This window comes from Vigna umbellata, chromosome 9 (assembly GCF_029865625.1).
Source record: "Vigna umbellata cultivar VRB3 chromosome 9, Vumbellata_1.0, whole genome shotgun sequence".
Classification (NCBI taxonomy): Eukaryota; Viridiplantae; Streptophyta; class Magnoliopsida; order Fabales; family Fabaceae; genus Vigna; species Vigna umbellata.
In genome coordinates, this window is record NC_142173.1 from 32,169,709 (window position 1) to 32,191,244 (window position 21,536).

The following is a 21,536-nucleotide window of genomic DNA, read 5'->3' on the forward strand; positions in this document are numbered from 1 at the left end:
CGCTCGCTACCCGAGAACAAAGCAACATCAAGACCGAACGCCGCTTATATGAACGCTATAAGACAGAACACTAAGATCGATCACCATTAACCCTTACACCAATAGGACGAACGTTTGAATCCTGGCCGAATGGTCAAAACTTAACACATGACCGACCAATACCGCATCTGCACTTAACCGCATAAATCAAAGCATGACCGAACGGTACTTAAATTACTTCTGACCGATCGGTACCAGATTAAATCCAAACCGATCGGTAAAGATACTGGTCACAAAAAAACGAACGGCTGCACAGTAGGAAGGAGACGAACGCTTGATCATAAAGGACGAACGGTCGTATGCTTGAACACTTGAGGCTAAGGATGACCGAACGTTCGTATGAAGGAACGCTTGATGCTGAAAAAATGCTGAAAAGAGACTGCCATCTCTTTGGAACGAACGAACCCAAGAAAAAACAGCCATCTAGGGTTTTAAACTAAACCCTGCAACTGTTAATCCTTGGACCAATTTCTCAGTCTTGCGCTTCGATGGAGAATCCAAAGAAGAAGAAGAAAACCAGTCAAAATCCTGAGGCAAAGTTCCAATTTGAGCTCAACTCATGTTCCAAGGCTAAGGACCTGCGAGGCGCCATATCCCTCTATGACGACGCCGTTTTGAACAATACGCGCCTCAACCAACACCACTTCAATGCCCTCCTCTACCTCTGCTCCAACTCCGTCGCCGACGACTTGCTCAAAACCACCGCACTCGATTACGGTTTCCGCGCCTTCCGCCACATGTCCTCTCTCGGCGTCGTTCCCAATGAGGCCTCCGTCACTGCCGTTGCGCGCCTCGCTGCGGCCAAGGGTGACGCCGATTATGCCTTCGAGTTGGTGAAGGGCATGGGCAAGTACAACAACGCTACCCCGAGGCTGCGAACCTACGATCCTGCGTTGTTCTGTTTCTGTGAAATGCTAGACGCGGATAAGGCCTACGAGGTGGAGGAGCACATGAATGGCGTTGGGGTGAGTTTGGAGGAGGCGGAACTCGCCGCGCTTTTGAAGGTGAGTGCGCGGAGTGGTAGAGCGGACAAGGTGTATGAGTATTTGCATAAGCTTAGAAGCTGTGTGAGGTGTGTTAGTGAGTCCACTGCAGTGGTTGTTGAGGAGTGGTTTTGTGGTGCCAAGGCCTCTGAGGTTGGTGAGGTGGAATTTGATGTGGGGCAGGTCAAAGAGGGGGTTTTGCGGAATGGGGGAGGGTGGCATGGTCAGGGATGGATTGGTAAAGGGGATTGGGCCGTCAACAGAACGAGTGTTGGTGCCGATGGACATTGTTGTTGTTGTGGGGAGCAATTGGTTTGTGTTGATATTGATGATTCGGAGACGGAGAAGTTTGCAGGGTCTGTTGCTGGCTTGGCCTTGGAACGAGAGGTCAAGGCCAATTTTAGTGAATTTCAGGTGTTGTTGATATCTCCATTCATTGCAATGCAACACAATTTTAAATGACATGAATGATGATATATTATTGTTAGAGTTTAGTTTCTGTGCTAGGTAGGTATCAATCAGGAATCTTGATAGGTATGACTTTTTAGGGGTGTTATTGTTAAAGTCAACAAACTTAATATGCATGACAATTTTTGATTGGATTACTTTCGTATACAAACCCTTCGCAATATTGCTGCATCCATTATTTACTCTTCTTGATATTGTTAGTCTAGCTATAATAGCTTGGTTTTGATACTTCTGGTTGATCCCTTACAGGCCTGGCTTGAAAAGCATGACTCTTATGAAGCTATAGTGGATGGAGCAAATGTTGGGCTCTACAAACAAAATTTTGCTGATGGTGGATTTAGCATTTCTCAGGTTGTATTCCTAAGTTATAGAGTTCCTTTAATTTTACTGTCTGAACAAGTTATGTATGTTTATTGCTCTTGCCTGATAATTTTGCTTGATTGCTTTTGCAGCTAATTGTGTTTGTTTTGTTGATTTTGTAATAGTGCAGCTTGATTGTGTTGTAAAAGAACTTTACAACCAGAGTGGGAATAAATGGCCGCTCGTTGTGCTGCACAATAAGCGCCTAAGAGGGCTAATGGAAAATCCTTCCAGCAGGAAACTGGTGGAGGAGTGGATGAATAATGGTGCACTGTATACAACTCCTAATGGGTCCAATGATGATTGGTAAATTTCCAAATAAATGTCCTAAACATTGCATTTGCTTTTCACTGTTAATCTTTGGACAACCATATCGTTTCTTGTTCTGTTTGACTCTTTATTTAAAACTTGAATTTATCATGTTATCTATGCAATATGTATAATCTTGTGTGGGACTTAATTCACATTCGATGTCCCGTATATGATATGTTTCTGCATTACACAGCTGAAGCTCTTGGTAAAACCAAAGTGGACGTAGACTTGAATAACTGAGAAGGTCTAAATGAAAGCTAAACTTTTTAAGTACTAAAATGTAAACGATTTTAACTTTTGGAGGTTCAAATATTTAATAGTTAATTTAGTCAAAATTCTTTGTTGTGTTTTTCATGAATATGTTATAACATTTTTATTTTCTGTTTGGCACTGATTCATATGTATTTTTAAAATTTAGTTTCAATCTGTTAAGTTTAATAACCCATTTACTTATATATTAATCTTTTGGGTTGCAGGTATTGGCTCTTTGCCGCAGTAAAACTTAGGTGTTTGCTTGTGACAAATGATGAAATGCGAGATCACATATTTGAACTCATAGGAAGTAACTTTTTTAACCAGTGGAAAGAAAGACATCAGGTAAGTTATTCATTTTTCTGGCTTTACTTACTTTAGCAATATACGAGTGAGTTGTTGCCTATTCACAATTTAAAATGGGTCTTCTATGGGATCTTTTTCCCTATAAATTTAATTTAAAATTTTATTATATCTGTGTCATGTTTGGGCACTTTTCTGAAATTGATTACTCCTAAGGTTAGTTCAGGAGATTTTTCATTTGGATATTATGTTTTGTGTTAATTAAATTTTATTGTACCTGTTTTATGTGGGATTGGGATTTTTCCGGGAGGGGTGTGTAGTTTTTGTGAAAAAAAGGTGATGCATAATTTTTAATTGTTTGTTATTCCCTTTAGGACATTTTCCTATGTTTGACATAGGAGTAGTTGATTCCGTTTCGAGCTTTTAAGGTTCTTCTGCGTATAGTTCAACATGTGATATGTAGGTTATTCAAGATTTATATGGCTTACCCTTCTTTTTCTTTACTAGTTATCTTGTTTTCTTTACAGGTTCACTACACTTTTATTAAAGGAAACCTAAAGCTTCAGATGCCTCCATCATATTCATTGGTTATCCAGGTAATGTTGGAGTGGCCACTCTATTACTGTTCCTTCTGGGATGCGCTTGCATTTTGTTCTGTGTGACAACTTAGTAGTTTTGATCTTTTGGTATTCGAGGGGAGATGGTAGGAAGTTAGGACTTAGGGACCCAAGATTGAGGACTGAGGGTAAAGGGATTCTATTGTGTTCTGTCAGTGTAAGCTTCAAAACATAAACGAATCACAGACGAAAGAAAAAACATAAGTGTAAAAGGGGCTGCTTTACTTTTCTGGAGCACAGCTCCTGCAGAGAATACACCTATACTGCAATGCCCTCTGCTTTAGATGAAGAAGAGAATAATCAAAACCCACCTCTCTCATTTAGCAAACTTCCCCTAAATAATTAATTTAATTCCTCTATACCTTCTGAACGGGACTCAATAACTAGTTCCCAGTGCCACCTCAATCATTTTCATTGGTGTTTGTGTATATCTTCCTACTATTTGTCCTGAGACAATTATTCTGGTTATTAACAAGAGATTTGTATTGTCATTTAATAAAGTGATGATTCAGTATATTCTTTTTAAACTTTTTTTTACCTCTAATGTTCATGAAGTTGTGCAAGCAACTTTGATCTCTGTCCTTCAGGGATCAGAGTGAGATCCTTTTTGTGATGACAATTGTATGTCTCCTACAATTGGTGTGGATGCAGATAAGTTATTCTTAATTAGTTTGATCTCCAAAATATCGGCATTTGTGCAAATAGTAATGCTTAATATATATTTTGTTTGCATTTTTGTTTGTTCATTTCTTAAGCATGGTATGTTTTCATTGTATTTATTGTTGATAAGCAGAGGGGTAACACTGGAATATACTTGCAAATGTTTGGTGAAATGGTGCTTGCTCTGACATCTGAGCAAGATACTCACGATTTATTTACTAGGGTATGGCTTAACTACATATGCTTCGGATACCCTTTCCATCTACCAAGGAATATAAAGATGCCTGAGCAGGAGCAGTAAACAAACCTACGGCGCAAAGATACCTTGGATGCTCTTTCTATCTACCCAATTGGCCAATGTGTGTGGGATGTGACACCCTTCCAAACCCATAGGAATTTCAAGATGCCTGAGCACGATTTTTCTACCCTTTTTTTATTATCAATTGCTTGTTTTTACCTCTTAATTAGTTTCATATTACAAAAATAGCGTAGAAACCGGTGAAGTTGTATGTTTGGAAATTGAAGTTGGATATCTGATGATTGTTATTAGTGAAACATTGTATAAGAGCATTGAGATTATTCACGTGGCATCTAAGCTGAGCTTGCAAACATAAAAATCCTAACTACTTCAGCATCCAAAATGTTTGTATACCATGCCTCGTCAAATTCAGAACTTTGTTTCTTGACTACTGTTTCTAAATGCTGTTCTTGAAATGTTTCAGGAATCGGAAAAAGGTTATTGGCATGTGCCGCTAGCACCGGGCACTAGCAGTGAGTCTTCGATATGTTGGCTCTGCATTACCCGGCCAAGTGGTCATGATGCTGTCGCTACTGTTTCCAATGGTGTAAGTAGCTGCTTGGATTCCCAAGTCGATGAAAACAATGCCACTTCTATCAGTGGTAAAAGAAAAGACAAGTCAAACTAACGGCAAGCCCGCGGAAAGATTTATCATGAAGGAGGAGACCTCTGTTGGGTCATCATCATTTCATTTAGCATTTGTAGAAATTATATGCCCATAAGGTGTTTGTAGAAATGATGAAAAACTGTCCGTAACGGTGAAATACTTGTTTAGTCATTTGGTATATTTTTATAAAAATTTAATCACATTACTTGATTGTTTCTTTTTTTCACTCACCATTTATTCCTCCATTCACTTCCCTTATGTTGTGAATTAAATTCAAAAAGATAGACACACTTCTGAAATACAATAACCGTGAAGGCCGCGGTAAACCCCTGCATTTGCAGTTTTATACCCATCAACCGTTCCCTTGTACAGCCTTAGCTCACCGATCACCGCTAGCCAACCAATAGCAATACCAACTATACTATGATATTGTAATCCGTGTTTTTTTTTTCTGCAGTCGTATATTGTGAGCTGCTATAAAAAAGAAAAAGAACAGAAAAAACCAGAATTGTTGTGTTTTCTTTGCGGAAGGATTACCAGAAAGCAACCATGGATGGTACGTCATCTCTGTTATACTGACTATGTTGTCTTTACTGGCATGTTAAATTGTTTTGCTTTAGGTCACATACCTTAAAATATGAAAAGGTTCAAATGTTTGGAAGATGAATAATGCTAATAAACTTTTGTGTGGGTTTCAGTCGATTCGCAGCCAACTATGGATGAAACAATTTTGGTTGGTGATGATTTAATGACCGGTCCTCCATCGCCTGTAGTACCACCGGAAATAGCCTCCCATGTCCTCCAAGGTGTTGATTTGTGTGATGGACTTCTCAGGAATCTATTTCTCTGTAAGTATCGTTTTCATTAACCAGGTGCAACTGTTCTTTCCCTTAATTCCTTTTCTTGCATAAAATTAGGGAACAATTTATTCAAGGTACACAATTTATTCGGCATCTTTGGTATTATTTTTGGAATGTTAGTTTGTTTTTTATATAGTTTGTAGTTGTATTTTCTGTTTTTCTTGTTGCGGTATAGTATGTATATATAAACATTTCCTTTAAGTGAATAAATGTAGTGAATTCTCCTGTCTTAATTTTAATACAGTTGTATAGAGAAGAAAGAACGTCTAAAATCCTAATAATTAATGTGTATAAAAAAGGTTTAATCCTTTTCGACATCCCTATTTGTGTAGCAATGTCTCAGATAGGTCCTCGTATTTATTTTTATCTCAATTAGGTCCCTATTTTTGTAAAATTGAGTCAATTGGAACCTTGCCGCTAATTTCAATAGACGGCGTTAAATTTATTGAGTCGTGGCACACTGACGAAGCAAATTTTAATGACGTGGACCAAAGTAGGAATAATATGATTCCCATACATTAGTAATGTGGAGATGCCATGTTGAGTAGGAATAAGGCAAGATTATAATATATAAACATGTCAATCTTTCTTACAAGATTTTATGAAATTGAGTTAGACATAAACCTACTTACTAAAATAGTATCAAAGTCATTTCAGATTCTATAGCAGTCAAGGTTTTTGAGACAATTATGCTACCGTTATTAGGCTCCTAGTGTAATAGAGTATTGTATTGTAGATTTTACATTGACTAAAAATAAAATTATATTATAATATATAAGTGACGTACAACTCGATTTTATGAAATTGAGTTGTGTTTAAATTCACTTACTAAAAACTAATAACTTTATAATTGTGACTCTTTGCCCTCAGAAATCACTTCATAATTTCTAAAGAACTATTGATCTTATTCCTTAAACTTCAACAATGAAGGGGATTAGTTTCCGTTTTTGGTTCATCCGAGAACAGTGCTTCTATATTTCTATCATATACATGTTTCTGTGTCTCGAATGTAATCTGCAATACTATATTTTCATAACCTGTTTAAAGATTTGGATATGTTTGAAGTACAGTCAGAATTGAATACACGAAGCAAATATAAGTATCCGCGCACGTGCTTCATATGATACTATCTACAGCAAAGTTCTTCAATCCGCAAATTCGTGAAATTAAACAATCATAAGCGCTAAAGCGACTCTTTAATTTGGCATCACAAATCATGTCAGCATATTAGCACCTATCATATTCAAACACAATTGCGCAGGAGAATTTAAAAATAAAATAAAGAGAGGAAAGCAGCAGCAGAAAAGAAGAATAAGAAGATGCGCAACCTGGTTGCTCCTGCAGTTTTGGCCATAGGAAATCGACCTTAGTGGAAAGACAAGCGCCAGAGGCAATTGCCACGGCGGTGACCGCAACCTGTGTGATGGCTGAAGAAACGGCGCTATGGACGGAGGCAGCTTTGGCAGCGGCGGCGATTACGTTATCGGAAGTAAGAACAGGAGAGAGAGAGACGTCGGAACAGCGATTTGGTCAAGCAAACATCGAAATCTGGAACGGTGAGGTTTGAAGGATCGGAATCTGCGAAGAAACGGAGATTGGTTCTGAGCTGCTAATGTAAGGACCGTGCGTCCATTTTAAAAGAAGAAGTGGGGAAGAGGGCGGCTGCACGTTCGTGTAGTGGTGGGAGAGGGGCTCCACGTCCAGCAAAGAAGTGGGCAGCAGCAGATGGTGGTGGGTCTCTCCACCTGGAAGTGCTCCAGCCATCATCAGGAACCTCCATCATCTCCTTCGTTAGTGGACACTGCACTGAGGAGTGGAAGGGAACGGTTGTGGTTCTTCCAGTAGTGGAGTGTCCAGTTCCTCTTCCCTTAAAGGAAAGACTCCATGGATTCAAGGGGGCTGGGTTCTGCAGATTGGAAAGGTTGCTGCAAAAACATCTGTGAGAGGGTGAAGTGGGAGCTGCTGAAGTGCAAGGAGGCCTTGGATTGCAAGTCTTGGGGGAGATTGATTCAAGAGGGGTGTTCGGTGCTGCATCTGGAGGAGTGAAAGGCTTGCTGCAAATCTGGGAGAGGAGAAGTAGAAAGCTTTTGGATTTGGAAGGAGATCAAGACACTGCATTTCAAGATTCAAGGAAGTCTTCAAGAGGTAAGGGGAGTTAGATCTTTTGTTTGATTGTTGAAATATACTGTATTTGATGCAAATCTGGGAAGAAGGGGATGAAAAATGGAGTTTCTGGGTTTTCTGGAAAATCTGGTGCGATTCTGCAGAATTCTGCAGAACGCGCGTACGTTCAATTTTTGGTGCGCCAAAATGGGACGTTCGTCCCATTCGCTCGACCAATTAGTGGTCAGCCAAATAGTATGAGCGTTCGGTTTTGGTGTTCTAAAGTATCGAGCGTTCGCTTTCGTCCTTAGGTAAAGTTAGAAATATATTAAACGTTCGGTTTTGTATTATCATGTACGAGCACTAGCGTTCGTCTAAACAGTATTCCACCTCATAGCGATCTTCATATTAAACGTTCGGTTTTGATGTAATAGTAATGGTAAGCGTTCGGTCTTTACTTGGTGTTCTTAGGTTTGGATCTTAAACGGTCGGTCTTAGTGTTAGTAGCTTTCGGTCTTAATTTGGTATGATTAAGTGTTAATCTTGAGCGTCCGATATTGATCTGATATACTTAAGCTTATGATTTTAGCGTTCGGTCTCAAATTGATAGGTTTCAATCTTGAGTGTTCGGTCTCATACGATTGGGTCTATGTGCGTTCGTCCCAAACAGTGCTTACATATTGGGTTTCGTTGTATTTGGCTATGTGCGTTTGGTCTCATAGTATTGACTGTATGTGCGTTCGTCCAAACAGTATTTACATGTTCGGTTTTGTAGTATTTTTCTATATACGTTCGGTCTCTACGTATTTGATCTGTAAAGCGTTCGTCCAAACAGTGATTATTCGGTCTTATCATATTTGATCTGTACAACGTTCAACTAAACAGTGTTTATTCGGTCTCTTCGTATTGGATCTGTAAAGCGTTCGTCCAAACAATGATTATTCGGTCATATCATATTTGATCTCTGTAGCGTTCGTCTAAACAGTATTCGCAGTAATCTGATAGTGTTCGTCTTACTGAGCGTTCGTCCAAACAGTGTTCGTTGGATTCTGATAGTGCTCGGTATATTGTGCGTTCGTTCAAACAGTATTTACCTCACAGTATTCGGTCTCGTGGTAATTAGTCTATACACGTTCGTGCACACAGTATTCGATCTCATTACGTTTGGTCTGGTAGTGTTCGTCCAGACTGTTTGATCTCAGTGTTCGATTTCTTAGTAATCGTCCAAACAGTATTAAATCTGATAGTGTTCGGTTCTGATGTTGCTTGTTCTCAGGTAACGAGCGTCCATAAGTTGCTTTTGATCTTGATAATAATTGTTCTCAGGTGTCCTCAGGTAGCGAGCGTCAATAAGTGGTTACGAGCGTTCGGTCTTGGTGTTGCTTGTTCTCAGGTAGCGAGCGTCCGTAGGTAGTAGCGAGTGTTCGTATTAGTAGCGATCGGTCTTCGTAACGTTCGTTCAAAAAGTATTGAGAGTTAGATCTATATAGTGTTCGGCCTTATAGTGTCTAGTAAATAACGTTCGTCCAATAGCGTTCGGCGAATAGTGTTCGTCCAAGAGCGTCCAGATGAATAGTGTTCTGCAAATAGTGTTGGGTTCTAAGTTGAGTTTCTCTGGAATTGAATTATGTGTACAAATGTTTGGAATATATGCTGCGATGTGATATATGTGAAAATATGAGAATGTATGAAATATGATAAATTACTGTGATAATATGATTATGAATGTAAAATGATGAATTTGAGTATGATTCGGACATCTCGGGGAGAGATGGATGAAAGTGGTTATGTGGGGGATTGTGGTTGTAACATCCCAAAAATACAGTAAACACCATATAGTAGAATTAATCACATTTAGTGATAAACCAAATCAGTCTTAATTAAAACGAAAGCACAGGTTCTGGCCGAACGGCCTTACAAGAAGATAAATAAGAATAAAGACGTTCGACTTAATCATTCTTGACCGAACGGTTTACAAACCAACACCGAACGATCATAAAGAAACATAAAAACCAAAAACGGACGAACGTCCACATAACAAAATAAGAAAACACAGGCCGAGCGTCCTATTCTTCGGTCTTCACCTCGACTTCCACTAAATTCTCTTCCCCCAAGTATTGTTCTTCCAACGCCTCTTCCAACAAGGCATCTCCTTCTGCTCACATCCACACGGATGATCATTGCAAGGACAACGACGGACGTACAGATACAGGACAACGCAAGGAAAATACACAGGGTAAGCTTATATAATTTAATTCAATTAATAACATACAATCACATATACCAGCAATCAAATACATTCTAATAGACACTTCCATCAAAACCCTGATGCTAGACTGACTGTCCGGACTGTATGAATCTTGTGTAGCTACGACGTTCGTGCACCCAGGTGGAATAGCTGTAATTCTCATCAGCTGCCACCCGAGGTTAGTCCGTTCCGTCCAAGTTACAGTTATGGACTAGGACCTCCTGTCATTCCCACACATGACATACTCCTCTCTACTTGAGAACGAGCACTCACGGAATATCAGGATGAATCGACAGCTTAGCATTGCCACATTCATACTTTACAAATCTCAACTTTCATCCAAGAGTCGTTCCTCCCTGGAACGCTCGTTCAAAATCCACAACCATAATTTCATTTCTTATACTGTTCGCACATTACAGTTTTCCACATTAATATCAATTCAATCTTTCGTTCCTCTTTCATAAAATGACGAGCGTTCAGTCCTTTTCAAGATAAGGACGAACGTTAACACGATACATAGGAATCCTCGTTTCTGAACAGAAGGAAACGAATACCTTTCCAATGACGGACGTTGTGACAACTTGAATCAGTTAAATGAACTGATCCTAGAACATTTCATATGATACTTAGAATAATTTAAGTACAATAACTATAGATCGAATCCAAATGAATAGAGACACCACAAGGTGTTTAAATACTTATACAGAGTATGATTTAATCAAAGAGACTAACCGCCAGTCAATGACCGAACGCGGTAATGGATATTTATTGAAGTTTTGGACGAACGCTGTTTCTCTCGTTTGTCAATTAAAGGAAAGAACGAGCGTTCGGTATAAGACCGAGCGCCACTCATAACGTACGCTTTAGGTCGAGACCCATCGCTGATTCAAAATTATAGAAAAAAGGATTTATATATGGCGAGATGGGAAAGTTATGTTTTTAACAGAAGGTTTAATCATTCACTAAGTCCCTATTTTCGCATGGAATCTCAATTTCGTCCCTTTCTTTCTGAAAATATCAATTGGGTCCCAATTTTATGAAAATTGCAACAAATCGATCCTTTCCGTTAAATTGGCTGGACGGCGTTAAAAAAATTGATGAGTGGATGCTGTGATGACGAACGAACGCTCGTTCACCAGCGAACGAACGCTCGTCCACCAGCGAACGAACGCTCGTCCACCAGCGAACGAACGCTCGTGGACCTCTTACTGCTGGACGACCGTTCGTTCCACACTGGACGACCGTTCGTTCGGTGGTCGACGAGCGTTCGTTCGCTGGTGGACGAGCGTTCGTTCGCTGGTGAACGAGCGTTCGTTCGCTGGTGGACGAGCGTTCGTTCGTCATCTCAGCATCCACTCATAAATTTTTTTAACGCCGTTTGACACTATTTAACGGAAAGGATCGATTTGTTGCAATTTTCATAAAATTGGGACCCAATTGATATTTTCAGAAAGAAAGGGACGAAATTGAGATTCCATGCGAAAATAGGGACTTAGTGAATGATTAAACCATAACAGAATGACTAAGTGTCCGAATGTATACTTTTAAGCTTCTCAATTTCTCACACAACACTCAGGATATCTACGTTTGGCCGAACGCTCGAACGTAAGACTAATATAAGAGGGCGTTCGTCCTCTGCTGGAATCCTTTCCAAATGAAAGAATTCCATTTTAACCAGTTTACTAGAAAACCGAACGGTAGAGGACCGTTCGATGACGAACGTACATAATCATAGTCAGAAGTTCATATTCAAATTTTGCAACTATTTTTAACTTAAGTTTTTCAACATACCAGTTCATACTTTTATTCTTCACATCAAATATCAATTTTTAGACTTTATAGCATCCACATTAATAATTCATACTTCGAATTAATAACTCATTTTCACATTTATACAAATCAAACATCATTATACAGATCAACCAGCATACACCATATTCATTCAAATCAAACAGCGATCGTTCATACAAAACACAACATACGAATTAAATCAAATAAGCTTCCCTTACCTGGATTTTGTCAGCAAATTGTCCTAAACGCAAGATTTGGAGCTCGTCCAACTAACGTTTTCTACCCTCAACGGTCACTTAATTCTTTCAAACTAGAACAATTTACAGAACCAAGATTTTGATTCAGACACAGTGTGATGGCAACCCCTTTAGGGACTTTCCATCTAAAGAAGTATCAACTTTACTCTAAGACCAAGAAAGGGAAGTTGAATAAAGGACTTAATATTTTCTTTCTAAGTCTTAGAATGTTCTCTTTAACTAAATACATTTACCTTGTTTTGTAAGTCACTAATAAGAGTGGAAAACCATAGCCAATCAACCAAAGAAGCTTGGTGAACTAAGGGAAGCAAAGGAGGTAAAGAAAGGAAGAAAGGAAGTGCTTTTTGGATTGGAAAAGCAAAGCTGATATACAACATTCGGCCAACCAAGCAAACCAGCGTTTCCACTTTCTTTTAAAGCATGTTTTCAATGTTTACCGTATGGAACATGTGGCCAGCTGTATAGCTTCTCCTGCACACTTCTTATAGAGCTTCATGTACATTGCTAATATGTCCAGTAGCTTGCTAGGCAAGTTTCTCTTCATCTATAAAAGAGAAGCCAAATCACTTGTAAATGTAACTTGAGTTTGATAATGAAATGCTGCTGAAATCCAGCCATTCTCTCAAGTTCATTGCTTAAAGCTATTTTAGCTTGTCTTCCTCTAGCTCCCTTCCCCGTTGGAAGGCCATCTGAGTTAGAACTCTACCTCACACACACATCCAAACACTGTCACGCATTTTGACAAACACCTTGCATGCGCCGAACTCCTTCAAACCATTCTTCATTCCGCTGCGTCATTCTGTCCAAGGAGCCGCTCCAGTCTTGAACGTGGAGGCTGCTTCCATCATTTGGCATCAAGAGCCAGTCGTTTCAGTCACGCTTCAAGAGCTAAGTGTCTCGTATCCATTCCTCTGTTTTTTTTTTCCGTCTTGTGCTGTTCATATATGTCACTGTTCCATTTTGTTTTTCTGGTTTGATTCTGTGTTTGAGTGAATGTTTGATTCTATTCACTGTTCGTTAGTGCTTGTTTTCCATTTTAATCGGTGCAACTTCTTTAATTTTCGTTTGAATCCAGCTTAATCATCATTCCAAGTTTTGTCCAGTTTTGTGCAAGTGTTTGCTGTTTTTCACTGTCTAATTGGTTTACTTCTGTTCCAGCATTATCTCTTGTTGTTTAAGTGTGTTCAATGCATTGCTAGCTCTATGTTGATCATATAAAGCAATGGCAACATGTCCAGCTTTGATCATTTGAGCCAATTAGCATTGCAAATATTGATTCCAGTAGAAAAATCTGCATAAAACATCATTTCTGGATTAATTTGATATCAGCTGATGCAGTCCCGATTTCTTTATTTTCAAGCTTTGTACAAGTTTGTTTACTGTTTTTACATGTGTTTGAAGTGATAGCAACTCCTAATAATCACAGAATTGAAAAATGAGTGGTTGAGTTGCTTGAAATCTGGTTTCACATCACTGTTACTGTTTTATCCAAGCTTCTGCACCGTGCTTGACTTCTTTGATGTGTCTTAGGTGTTTAAAGTTCCTCTAGCTGATACTCTACAATTAGATCTAGTTGTTTAGGACCTTTCTTGCATGATTGTTGATTCATCCAGCTTTGACTCTGTTGCATTTTAATTTCTGGTGCAGTTTTGTCCAATTTTTCTGCATATTTTGGCAACTATTAGAGTGATTTTGAGAATCTGTGTGCCTCTGTGGTGTTGGATTGTTTGTGCAAGAATACTTGACCATTTCAAACTTGTTGTTACTGTTCAAATGGTAATTTTCCAGCCTTTGTATCAAATCACAGTTTTAGTCATCAAATTTGGTTAAATTTGAAAGTACACCAGTCAAAACTGTTATGGATTTTGCTGTGGCTGTTTAAGTGTTTCAACATATTCCATTTGATGATACAAACTTGTTTGAAGTGGCATTTGAGCATTTGAATCACTGCTGTTCTTTTTCACCACTACAGTTTCCAATTTTTTTTTGCCAAATTTCTAATTCTGGTGCAGTTTTTGTGCATTTATTCTGCATAAGTCACAACTGCCACTGCCAATTGCTGCCTCCCCTTGTTTCTGTGCATTGTGACTGTTTGAACAAGAATGTTGGGTCATCATCATTTCATTTAGCATTTGTAGAAATTATATGCCCATAAGGTGTTTGTAGAAATGATGAAAAACTGTCCGTAACGGTGAAATACTTGTTTAGTCATTTGGTATATTTTTATAAAAATTTAATCACATTACTTGGTTGTTTCTTTTTTTCACTCACCATTTATTCCTTCATTCACTTCCCTTATGTTGTGAATTAAATTCAAAAAGATAGACACACTTCTGAAATACAATAACCATGAAGGCCACGGTAAACCCTGCATTTGCAGTTTTATACCCATCAACCGTTCCCTTGTACAGCCTTAGCTCACCGATCACCGCTAGCCAACCAATAGCAATACCAACTATACTATGATATTGTAATCCGTGTTTTTTTTTTTCTGCAGTCGTATATTGTGAGCTGCTATAAAAAAGAAAAAGAACAGAAAAAACCAGAATTGTTGTGTTTTCTTTGCGGAAGGATTACCAGAAAGCAACCATGGATGGTACGTCATCTCTGTTATACTGACTATGTTGTCTTTACTGGCATGTTAAATTGTTTTGCTTTAGGTCACATACCTTAAAATATGAAAAGGTTCAAATGTTTGGAAGATGAATAGTGCTAATAAACTTTTGTGTGGGTTTCAGTCGATTCGCAGCCAACTATGGATGAAACAATTTTGGTTGGTGATGATTTAATGACCGGTCCTCCATCGCCTGTAGTACCACCGGAAATAGCCTCCCATGTCCTCCAAGGTGTTGATTTGTGTGATGGACTTCTCAGGAATCTATTTCTCTGTAAGTATCGTTTTCATTAACCAGGTGCAACTGTTCTTTCCCTTGATTCCTTTTCTTGCATAAAATTAGGGAACAATTTATTCAAGGTACACAATTTATTCGGCATCTTTGGTATTATTTTTGGAATGTTAGTTTGTTTTTTATATAGTTTGTAGTTGTATTTTCTGTTTTTCTTGTTGCGGTATAGTATGTATATATAAACATTTCCTTTAAGTGAATAAATGTAGTGAATTCTCCTGTCTTAATTTTAATACAGTTGTATAGAGAAGAAAGAACGTCTAAAATCCTAATAATTAATGTGTATAAAAAAGGTTTAATCCTTTTCGACATCCCTATTTGTGTAGCAATGTCTTAGATAGGTCTTCGTATTTATTTTTTATCTCAATTAGGTCCCTATTTTTGTAAAATTGAGTCAATTGGAACCTTGCCGTTAATTTCAATAGACGGCGTTAAATTTATTGAGTCGTGGCACGCTGACGAAGCAAATTTTAATGACGTGGATCAAATTCATTTGCACGTGGACCTACAGCACCGTCGAGTACTCTCCTTCTCTCCCCTCCTCCTCTCCCCCTCCCCCTCCCCCCGCCTTCGTCTTTCTCATCGATCTTTCCTCCCCCGACGACCAACTGCTCTCCCTCAAGAAGGACCTCCTCCTCCTCCATCACCACTTCCCCGATCACGCCCTCATCACTCTCCTCACCTTCGATTCCATGGTCTATCTCCACCATCTCGCCTCTTCCCCCTGTTCCTCCCTCCAACTCTTTCACGGCAGCCGCCATCTCTCCTCCAATCAGGTATTTCACTCTACTACACTTATTATTCTTACTTCTTCTGATTCAATCCCCGCTTTCTTTTACACTCAATCCACTTCATTCGATCATCAACTGACTTTATTCAATTTTCCTTAATCTCTCCCTCAGATCCGCCAGTTCCTCAACATCGGCCGCCCCCACCCGCTGCATCACGGACACACCCCAAAACAGGATTTTCTGTTGCCATTTTTCGAATTTGAATTCTCCATCACTTCTGCAATTGAAGATGTAAGTAATCAGAGAAAACGAGGAAGAGAGAACCAGAAAGAAAAGACTGAAAAGAATTGTATTATTGAAAATTACAGAAAATACAACAAAGCAAATGTATTTATACAGAAAAAAAAGAAACAACTACTAAAAATGAATCGCAGACCAAGCGACTTCCTAGACCGATCGTCCTAGAGAGGAGACGATCGGTAGTGAGAAGACAATTGAATCTAACGAGCGGTAAGACCGATCGTCCAAGAGTAGATGTCGAGCGGTACGAGCGACAGAGCAGATGACGAGCGTACCTGTCGAGCGACAGGCTCGATGACGAGCGTACCTGTCGAGCGGTACGAGCGACAGGCTCGATGACGAGCGTACCTGTCGAGCGGTACGAGAGCGGTATGACCGAGCGTAAAGGACGATCGGTAAGTAAAAGATCTCTATCAAACCGATCGTCCTACAGTATGGACCAAGACGAGCGTTAAGGACGAGCAGCAACAATAAGATTTCAATCATCCGAGCGTTAAGGACGAGCGGCAACAATAAGATCTCTGTCAGAAGACATCCATTCCACATTCTACTCCACCTCCGCCACTCGCCCTCCAAGGTGCACCGGCACTGCCATTTCCGTCGCCCTCGGACTTCTAGAGTCTTGCCTTGTCACCACAGGCTCCAGGATCATGCTCTTCACCTCCGGACCTGCCACTATCGGACCTGGAATCGTTGTTGATTCTGATCTCCGCCAACCCATCAGAACCCACCATCACATCTTCAACAACCAAGTCAGACACCACGCCAACTCGTGCTCTTTCTATAACCAACTCTCCAAGAGGCTATCTAATGCGTCTGTTATTCTTGATCTCTTTGCCTGTTCGCTCGACCAAGTTGGGGCCGCCGAGCTTCGACAACCTGTTGAGCAGTCTGGTGGATTCATGATTCTCTCCGAATCTTTTGAATCCGATCAGTTCAAGAAATGTCTCGGGCATATGTTCAAGTCTCCCATGGAATCGAAGGTGAGGAGAGCGACGAGGGCGTGATCGGGGAAGTGGTGGTGGAGGAGGAGGAGGAGGAGGAAAGATCGATGAGAAAGACGAAGGCGGGGGGAGGGGGAGGGGGAGAGGAGGAGGGGAGAGAAGGAGAGTACTCGACGGTACTGTAGGTCCACGTGCAAATGAATTTGATCCACGTCATTAAAATTTGCTTCGTCAGCGTGCCACGACTCAATAAATTTAACGCCGTCTATTGAAATTAACGGCAAGGTTCCAATTGACTCAATTTTACAAAAATAGGGACCTAATTGAGATAAAAATAAATACGAGGACCTATTTGAGACAACCCTACACAAATAGGGATGTCCGAAAGGATTAAACCTATAAAAAATAAGGAAATTAATGGCGCAAAAAGAAAATAAGAGTAATTTATTTATATACTTGGTTTTTTTTGTAGTTTAATTCTAGTAACATATTATATTCTGGAAATTGAACTTGTATCGTAAGATTTACTTTTAAGAAAAATAGCCCTTAGATCTACGTTTTTATTTTCATTTGATAGTTCTAAGTAGATGCAATGACATGCATTAAGCAGTTATTTTGCTTCGTTGTTTTGTAATTAGGATTAGGGTTATGTAGGAACGTGAGTCACTTGATTTTTTTCCGACCTTGTAAAAAAAGTGGGTACACTTTTTGGTATGCCCAGATTGGAGAAGTTAAAGGACTAAAACTTCAACAAGGTTCAGTAACAGTGCAGTATGTTAACGAGATAATTGTTTTTAATATTAGATGTTTGTCTATTGCAGCCTTTTTTATCTGAACGTTTTATGAGCTTTATTATATCTTGCAGGCTTGCAAATCAATGACATTGAACCATTTTGTCAAGATGAAATTGCTTTATATAAGCAATGTGCTGAACGAAGGGTGAGAACATTGTTATCATATATCATTTATGAATATTCATTTATTTTTCTTCCTCCTTACTCCATCTCTTCCATTTTACCACTAAATCATATGTAATCTTCTTTGAATGATCTTTAATATGTGTAGTATTTTGTTAGGTTTCCTATAAAGAAACCTAATTGATGTCCCTCTCAACACACAAGAACAGCCAAAAATACTGTATAACCTCCGAAATATTATTGAACAGAGAAAGAATACAAGAAGAGTCAAAGTATGGGAGCCCAACAGGAAATAACTATCCTGCTCAGACAAACAATAACGAATCCAAAAGCTCTCTCTCCAACTACCAAACTCCTATTTATACAATAACATTCCCGCCCTTTATCTAACTGTAAAACAGTTAGATAACTAACGTTTCTTTCTTCTCTCATACACCAATAACCTCCTATCATTACTCCCCCCCTTTTCAGCAACCTTGTCCCCAAGGTTGAACTCAGGATATTGATCCTGAATAGTTGCTACATCTTCCCATGTAGCTCCCTCCTTACCTCCTTGCTGCCACTCGATCAAACTTGATGTAATACCTCCCCTGCTTGTTGTATTTGCCTCTGATCCAGTACATGTATGGGCCAGAAGTTCGGTCCCTCAACTTGTAACTCCTCAGGCAACTCCTTTTCTACCCTTCTATCCCCCACCGCTTTCTTTAATTGTGAAACGTGGAATACCGAGTGAATTCTGGCTGTTTCTGGTAGCTTTAGCCTAAATGCCACTTGTCCCACTCATTGAAGGAAGATTGGAGGTCATAGAAATCTCCATGGGAGGACTGGAGGCAGCAGTCCAGGAACTGGTGAAGGTGATGGGAGAGCGAGGTCGACGACATGAGGGAAATCCTGATGGAAGTCAGGGTTCTGTCAACGGGAGAAGGAATGAGGAGGACGAGAGAGAAGGCAGCGGGCTAGATGGGGGTACCCGAGAGGAGCAACCGTATTGGAGGAGAAGGGTAGACTTACCCCTCTTCGAAGGCAGCGATCCTTTGAATTGGATCTATAGAGCGGACAAATTCTTTGAACTGCAAGGAGTGCCGGAGGAAGAAAAGCTGCGCCTAGCCTACATCAGCATGGAGGGAATCGCGGGACACTGGTTCAAGTTTTGGAGGGAGAAGGCCATGAACAGCTCGTGGGCCGGATTAAAGGAGTCGTTGGTGAACCGTTTCGGAGGCAGAAGCCGGGGAACGATCTTCGAGAGACTGGCGGCCTGTAAACAATCAGGGACCGTGGAAGAATACATCCAAGAATTCGAAGTGTTGGTCGGCCAAGCAGAAAAAATACCTGACGCACAGCTGATGGGATACTTCATGGCAGGATTGCAGGAGGGGATCCGTAATCAACTCCGATTGCTTGACCCGAGGGAATTGATGGACGTAATGAGACTACCAAAGGACGTGGAAGAGTTCCAAGGGGGCGTAAAGGCTTGAGGAGGAATCATAAGCAAGAGCCAGACGTGGGGAAAACCGAGCGGTTCAGTAATGAGGACGAACGCCAGTCGGCATAATCAGAATCGAACGGGAATCGCAGAGAGGGGGCAGACAGGAGGAAAGGAAGGGATCCCGAGGCGAGAAGGAGAACGAACGTTCTCAAACAACCAAGAAAGGAACGTGCGGGATTTACCGTACGCTGAATATGTCAAACGAAGGGAAGAAGGGAGGTGTTTCAGGTGTGGGGGACCGTTCGGTCCAGGCCATCGTTGTCCGGAAAGGAGTCTTGGGATGCTGATACTGGCCGAAGAAGAGGAATCAAGCGGGGAAGAAGAAGCTGAGACCGAACTCGACCAAATGGAGCTATCGGCATTCTCGGCAGGAGGGCTCACCCAGCCCAGAACGATGAAATTGCATGGACAGATAGGAACGAAACAGGTACTGATTTTGATTGACAGTGGCGCCAGCCACAACTTCATAAGGAAAGAATTGGTAGAGGAACTGGCACTACCCCTAGTAGATACACCACCCTATAGGGTGAGTTTGGGAGATGGTCAGAGAAAGGAGACGAGGGGTTGTTGTGAAGAAGTAATGATTCGCATGGGAGAAGCGGTGATCACCGAACGGTTCCACCTATTTGAACTGGGCGGAGTTGACGTGATACTGGGGGTAGAATGGCTGGCTAAGCTGGGAGAAGTAACATTAAACTGGGGCACGCTAACCATGGTGTTCGGTCAAGCAGGGAGGAACGTGACCATTAAAGGAGATCCTACTTTAACTCGGAGAGTGGTGGAACTCGAAGCATTGTTCAAAATGAAAGAAGTAGATGTCTGGTTGCTAGTGTGGGAGCTTGGGGAGACAGAAAAGGACGAGGAAAGAAAACCGTACGGTCAGAGAGAAGGACCGTTCGGTCCGGAGATGACAAAGAAGCAGACGCATGACATGACTCGAATTTTGGATCAGCACGCGAGCGTATTTCACGAACCGAGCGGACTCCCGCCAGATAGGGGCATGGTTCATCAAATTCCATTAAAAGAGGGTACGGATCCCGTGAATGTAAGGCCGTACCGTTACCCCCATGTGATGAAGGGGGAGATTGAGAAACAGGTGGCCGAAATGCTAAAAACGGGCGTCATAAGGTCGAGTAACAGTCCATATTCGAGTCCGGTAATATTAGTGAAGAAGAAGGATGGCAGCTGGAGATTTTGTGTGGATTATAGGGCCCTTAACCGAGCCACGGTACCCGATAAATTCCCTATCCCACTGATAGAGGAATTGTTAGACGAACTGAGAGGGGCCAAATATTTCTCGAAGGTGGATTTGAAGTCAGGCTACCACCAGATCCGAATGGGAGATGGAGACATAGAGAAAACGGCCTTCCGGACGCACCAGGGTCACTACGAATTCATGGTTATGCCGTTCGGCCTCACCAATGCACCAGCCACATTCCAGAGTGCAATGAACAGCCTGCTGCAGCCTTACTTGCGGAAATTCGTACTGGTGTTCTTTGATGATATTTGGTGTATAGCCGATCCTGGGAGGAGCACTTAGAGCATGTGGGGACGGTGCTAAGGGAACTCGTGACCAATAGGTGGGTGGCCAACCGAAAGAAATGTGAGTTCGGCAAAACTTAAATAGGATATTTGGGTCATCGGATATCCGCGAGGGGTGTAGAAATGGACGAAGACAAAGTAAGGGCCGTGATAGACTGGGAAAAACCTAAGACGGTGAAGGCCTTGAGGGGATTTCTGGGGTTGACAGGATACTATAGGAGGTTTGTGAAGGATTATGGGAAGATTGCCAAACCCTTGACCGACCTTCTTAAAAAGGGGGAGTTTGCATGGACGGAGCAAGCCGAGGAAGCTATGTCAAGGTTAAAGAAGGCCATCACTACTGCACCGGTGCTGGTTCTACCTGATTTTGACTAGCCTTTCCACATTAAGTGTGATGCATCGGGAAGAGGGATAGGAGCGGTACTCATGCAAGGAAAGAAACCCATAGCTTTCTTTAGTAAAGCGTTATCCGAGGGGTCACTGAGTAAATCGATATATGAGAAGGAATTAATGGCATTGGTTTTAGCCATACAACACTGGAGGCCCTACCTC

General features: G+C 40.9%; 2 protein-coding genes across 6 annotated transcripts; both read left to right on the forward strand.

Moving 5' to 3' along the window:
- Positions 1 to 275: 275 nt before the first annotated feature.
- LOC148193234 (proteinaceous RNase P 2-like) lies at positions 276 to 5,125 on the forward strand. Of its 4 annotated transcripts, none has more exons than XR_015782219.1 (7): positions 280 to 1,436; positions 1,740 to 1,841; positions 1,981 to 2,156; positions 2,639 to 2,759; positions 3,245 to 3,313; positions 4,128 to 4,636; positions 4,717 to 4,851. XR_015782219.1 is itself a non-coding variant. In XM_088098969.1 (6 exons), exons 1-6 carry the CDS (start codon positions 528 to 530, stop codon positions 4,918 to 4,920), a joined length of 1,554 nt encoding a protein of 517 aa, XP_087955095.1. In that variant the 5' UTR covers positions 276 to 527; the 3' UTR covers positions 4,921 to 5,125. The 4 variants fall into 4 exon arrangements, 2 of the variants coding, with proteins under 2 accessions (XP_087955095.1, XP_087955094.1); XR_015782220.1 differs by having other exon boundaries at positions 290 to 1,436; positions 4,217 to 4,636; XM_088098969.1 differs by lacking the exon at positions 4,128 to 4,636 and having other exon boundaries at positions 276 to 1,409; positions 4,717 to 5,125.
- Positions 5,126 to 5,266: 141 nt separating this feature from the next.
- LOC148193235 (uncharacterized) lies at positions 5,267 to 18,089 on the forward strand. Of its 2 annotated transcripts, XM_088098971.1 has the most exons (5): positions 5,267 to 5,455; positions 5,598 to 5,747; positions 14,656 to 14,754; positions 14,897 to 15,046; positions 17,905 to 18,089. In XM_088098971.1, exons 3-5 carry the CDS (start codon positions 14,748 to 14,750, stop codon positions 18,072 to 18,074), a joined length of 327 nt encoding a protein of 108 aa, XP_087955097.1. In that variant the 5' UTR covers positions 5,267 to 5,455; positions 5,598 to 5,747; positions 14,656 to 14,747; the 3' UTR covers positions 18,075 to 18,089. The 2 variants fall into 2 exon arrangements, with proteins under 2 accessions (XP_087955097.1, XP_087955096.1); XM_088098970.1 differs by lacking the exons at positions 5,267 to 5,455; positions 5,598 to 5,747 and adding an exon at positions 7,763 to 7,904.
- The last annotated feature ends 3,447 nt before the right edge of the window (positions 18,090 to 21,536 follow it).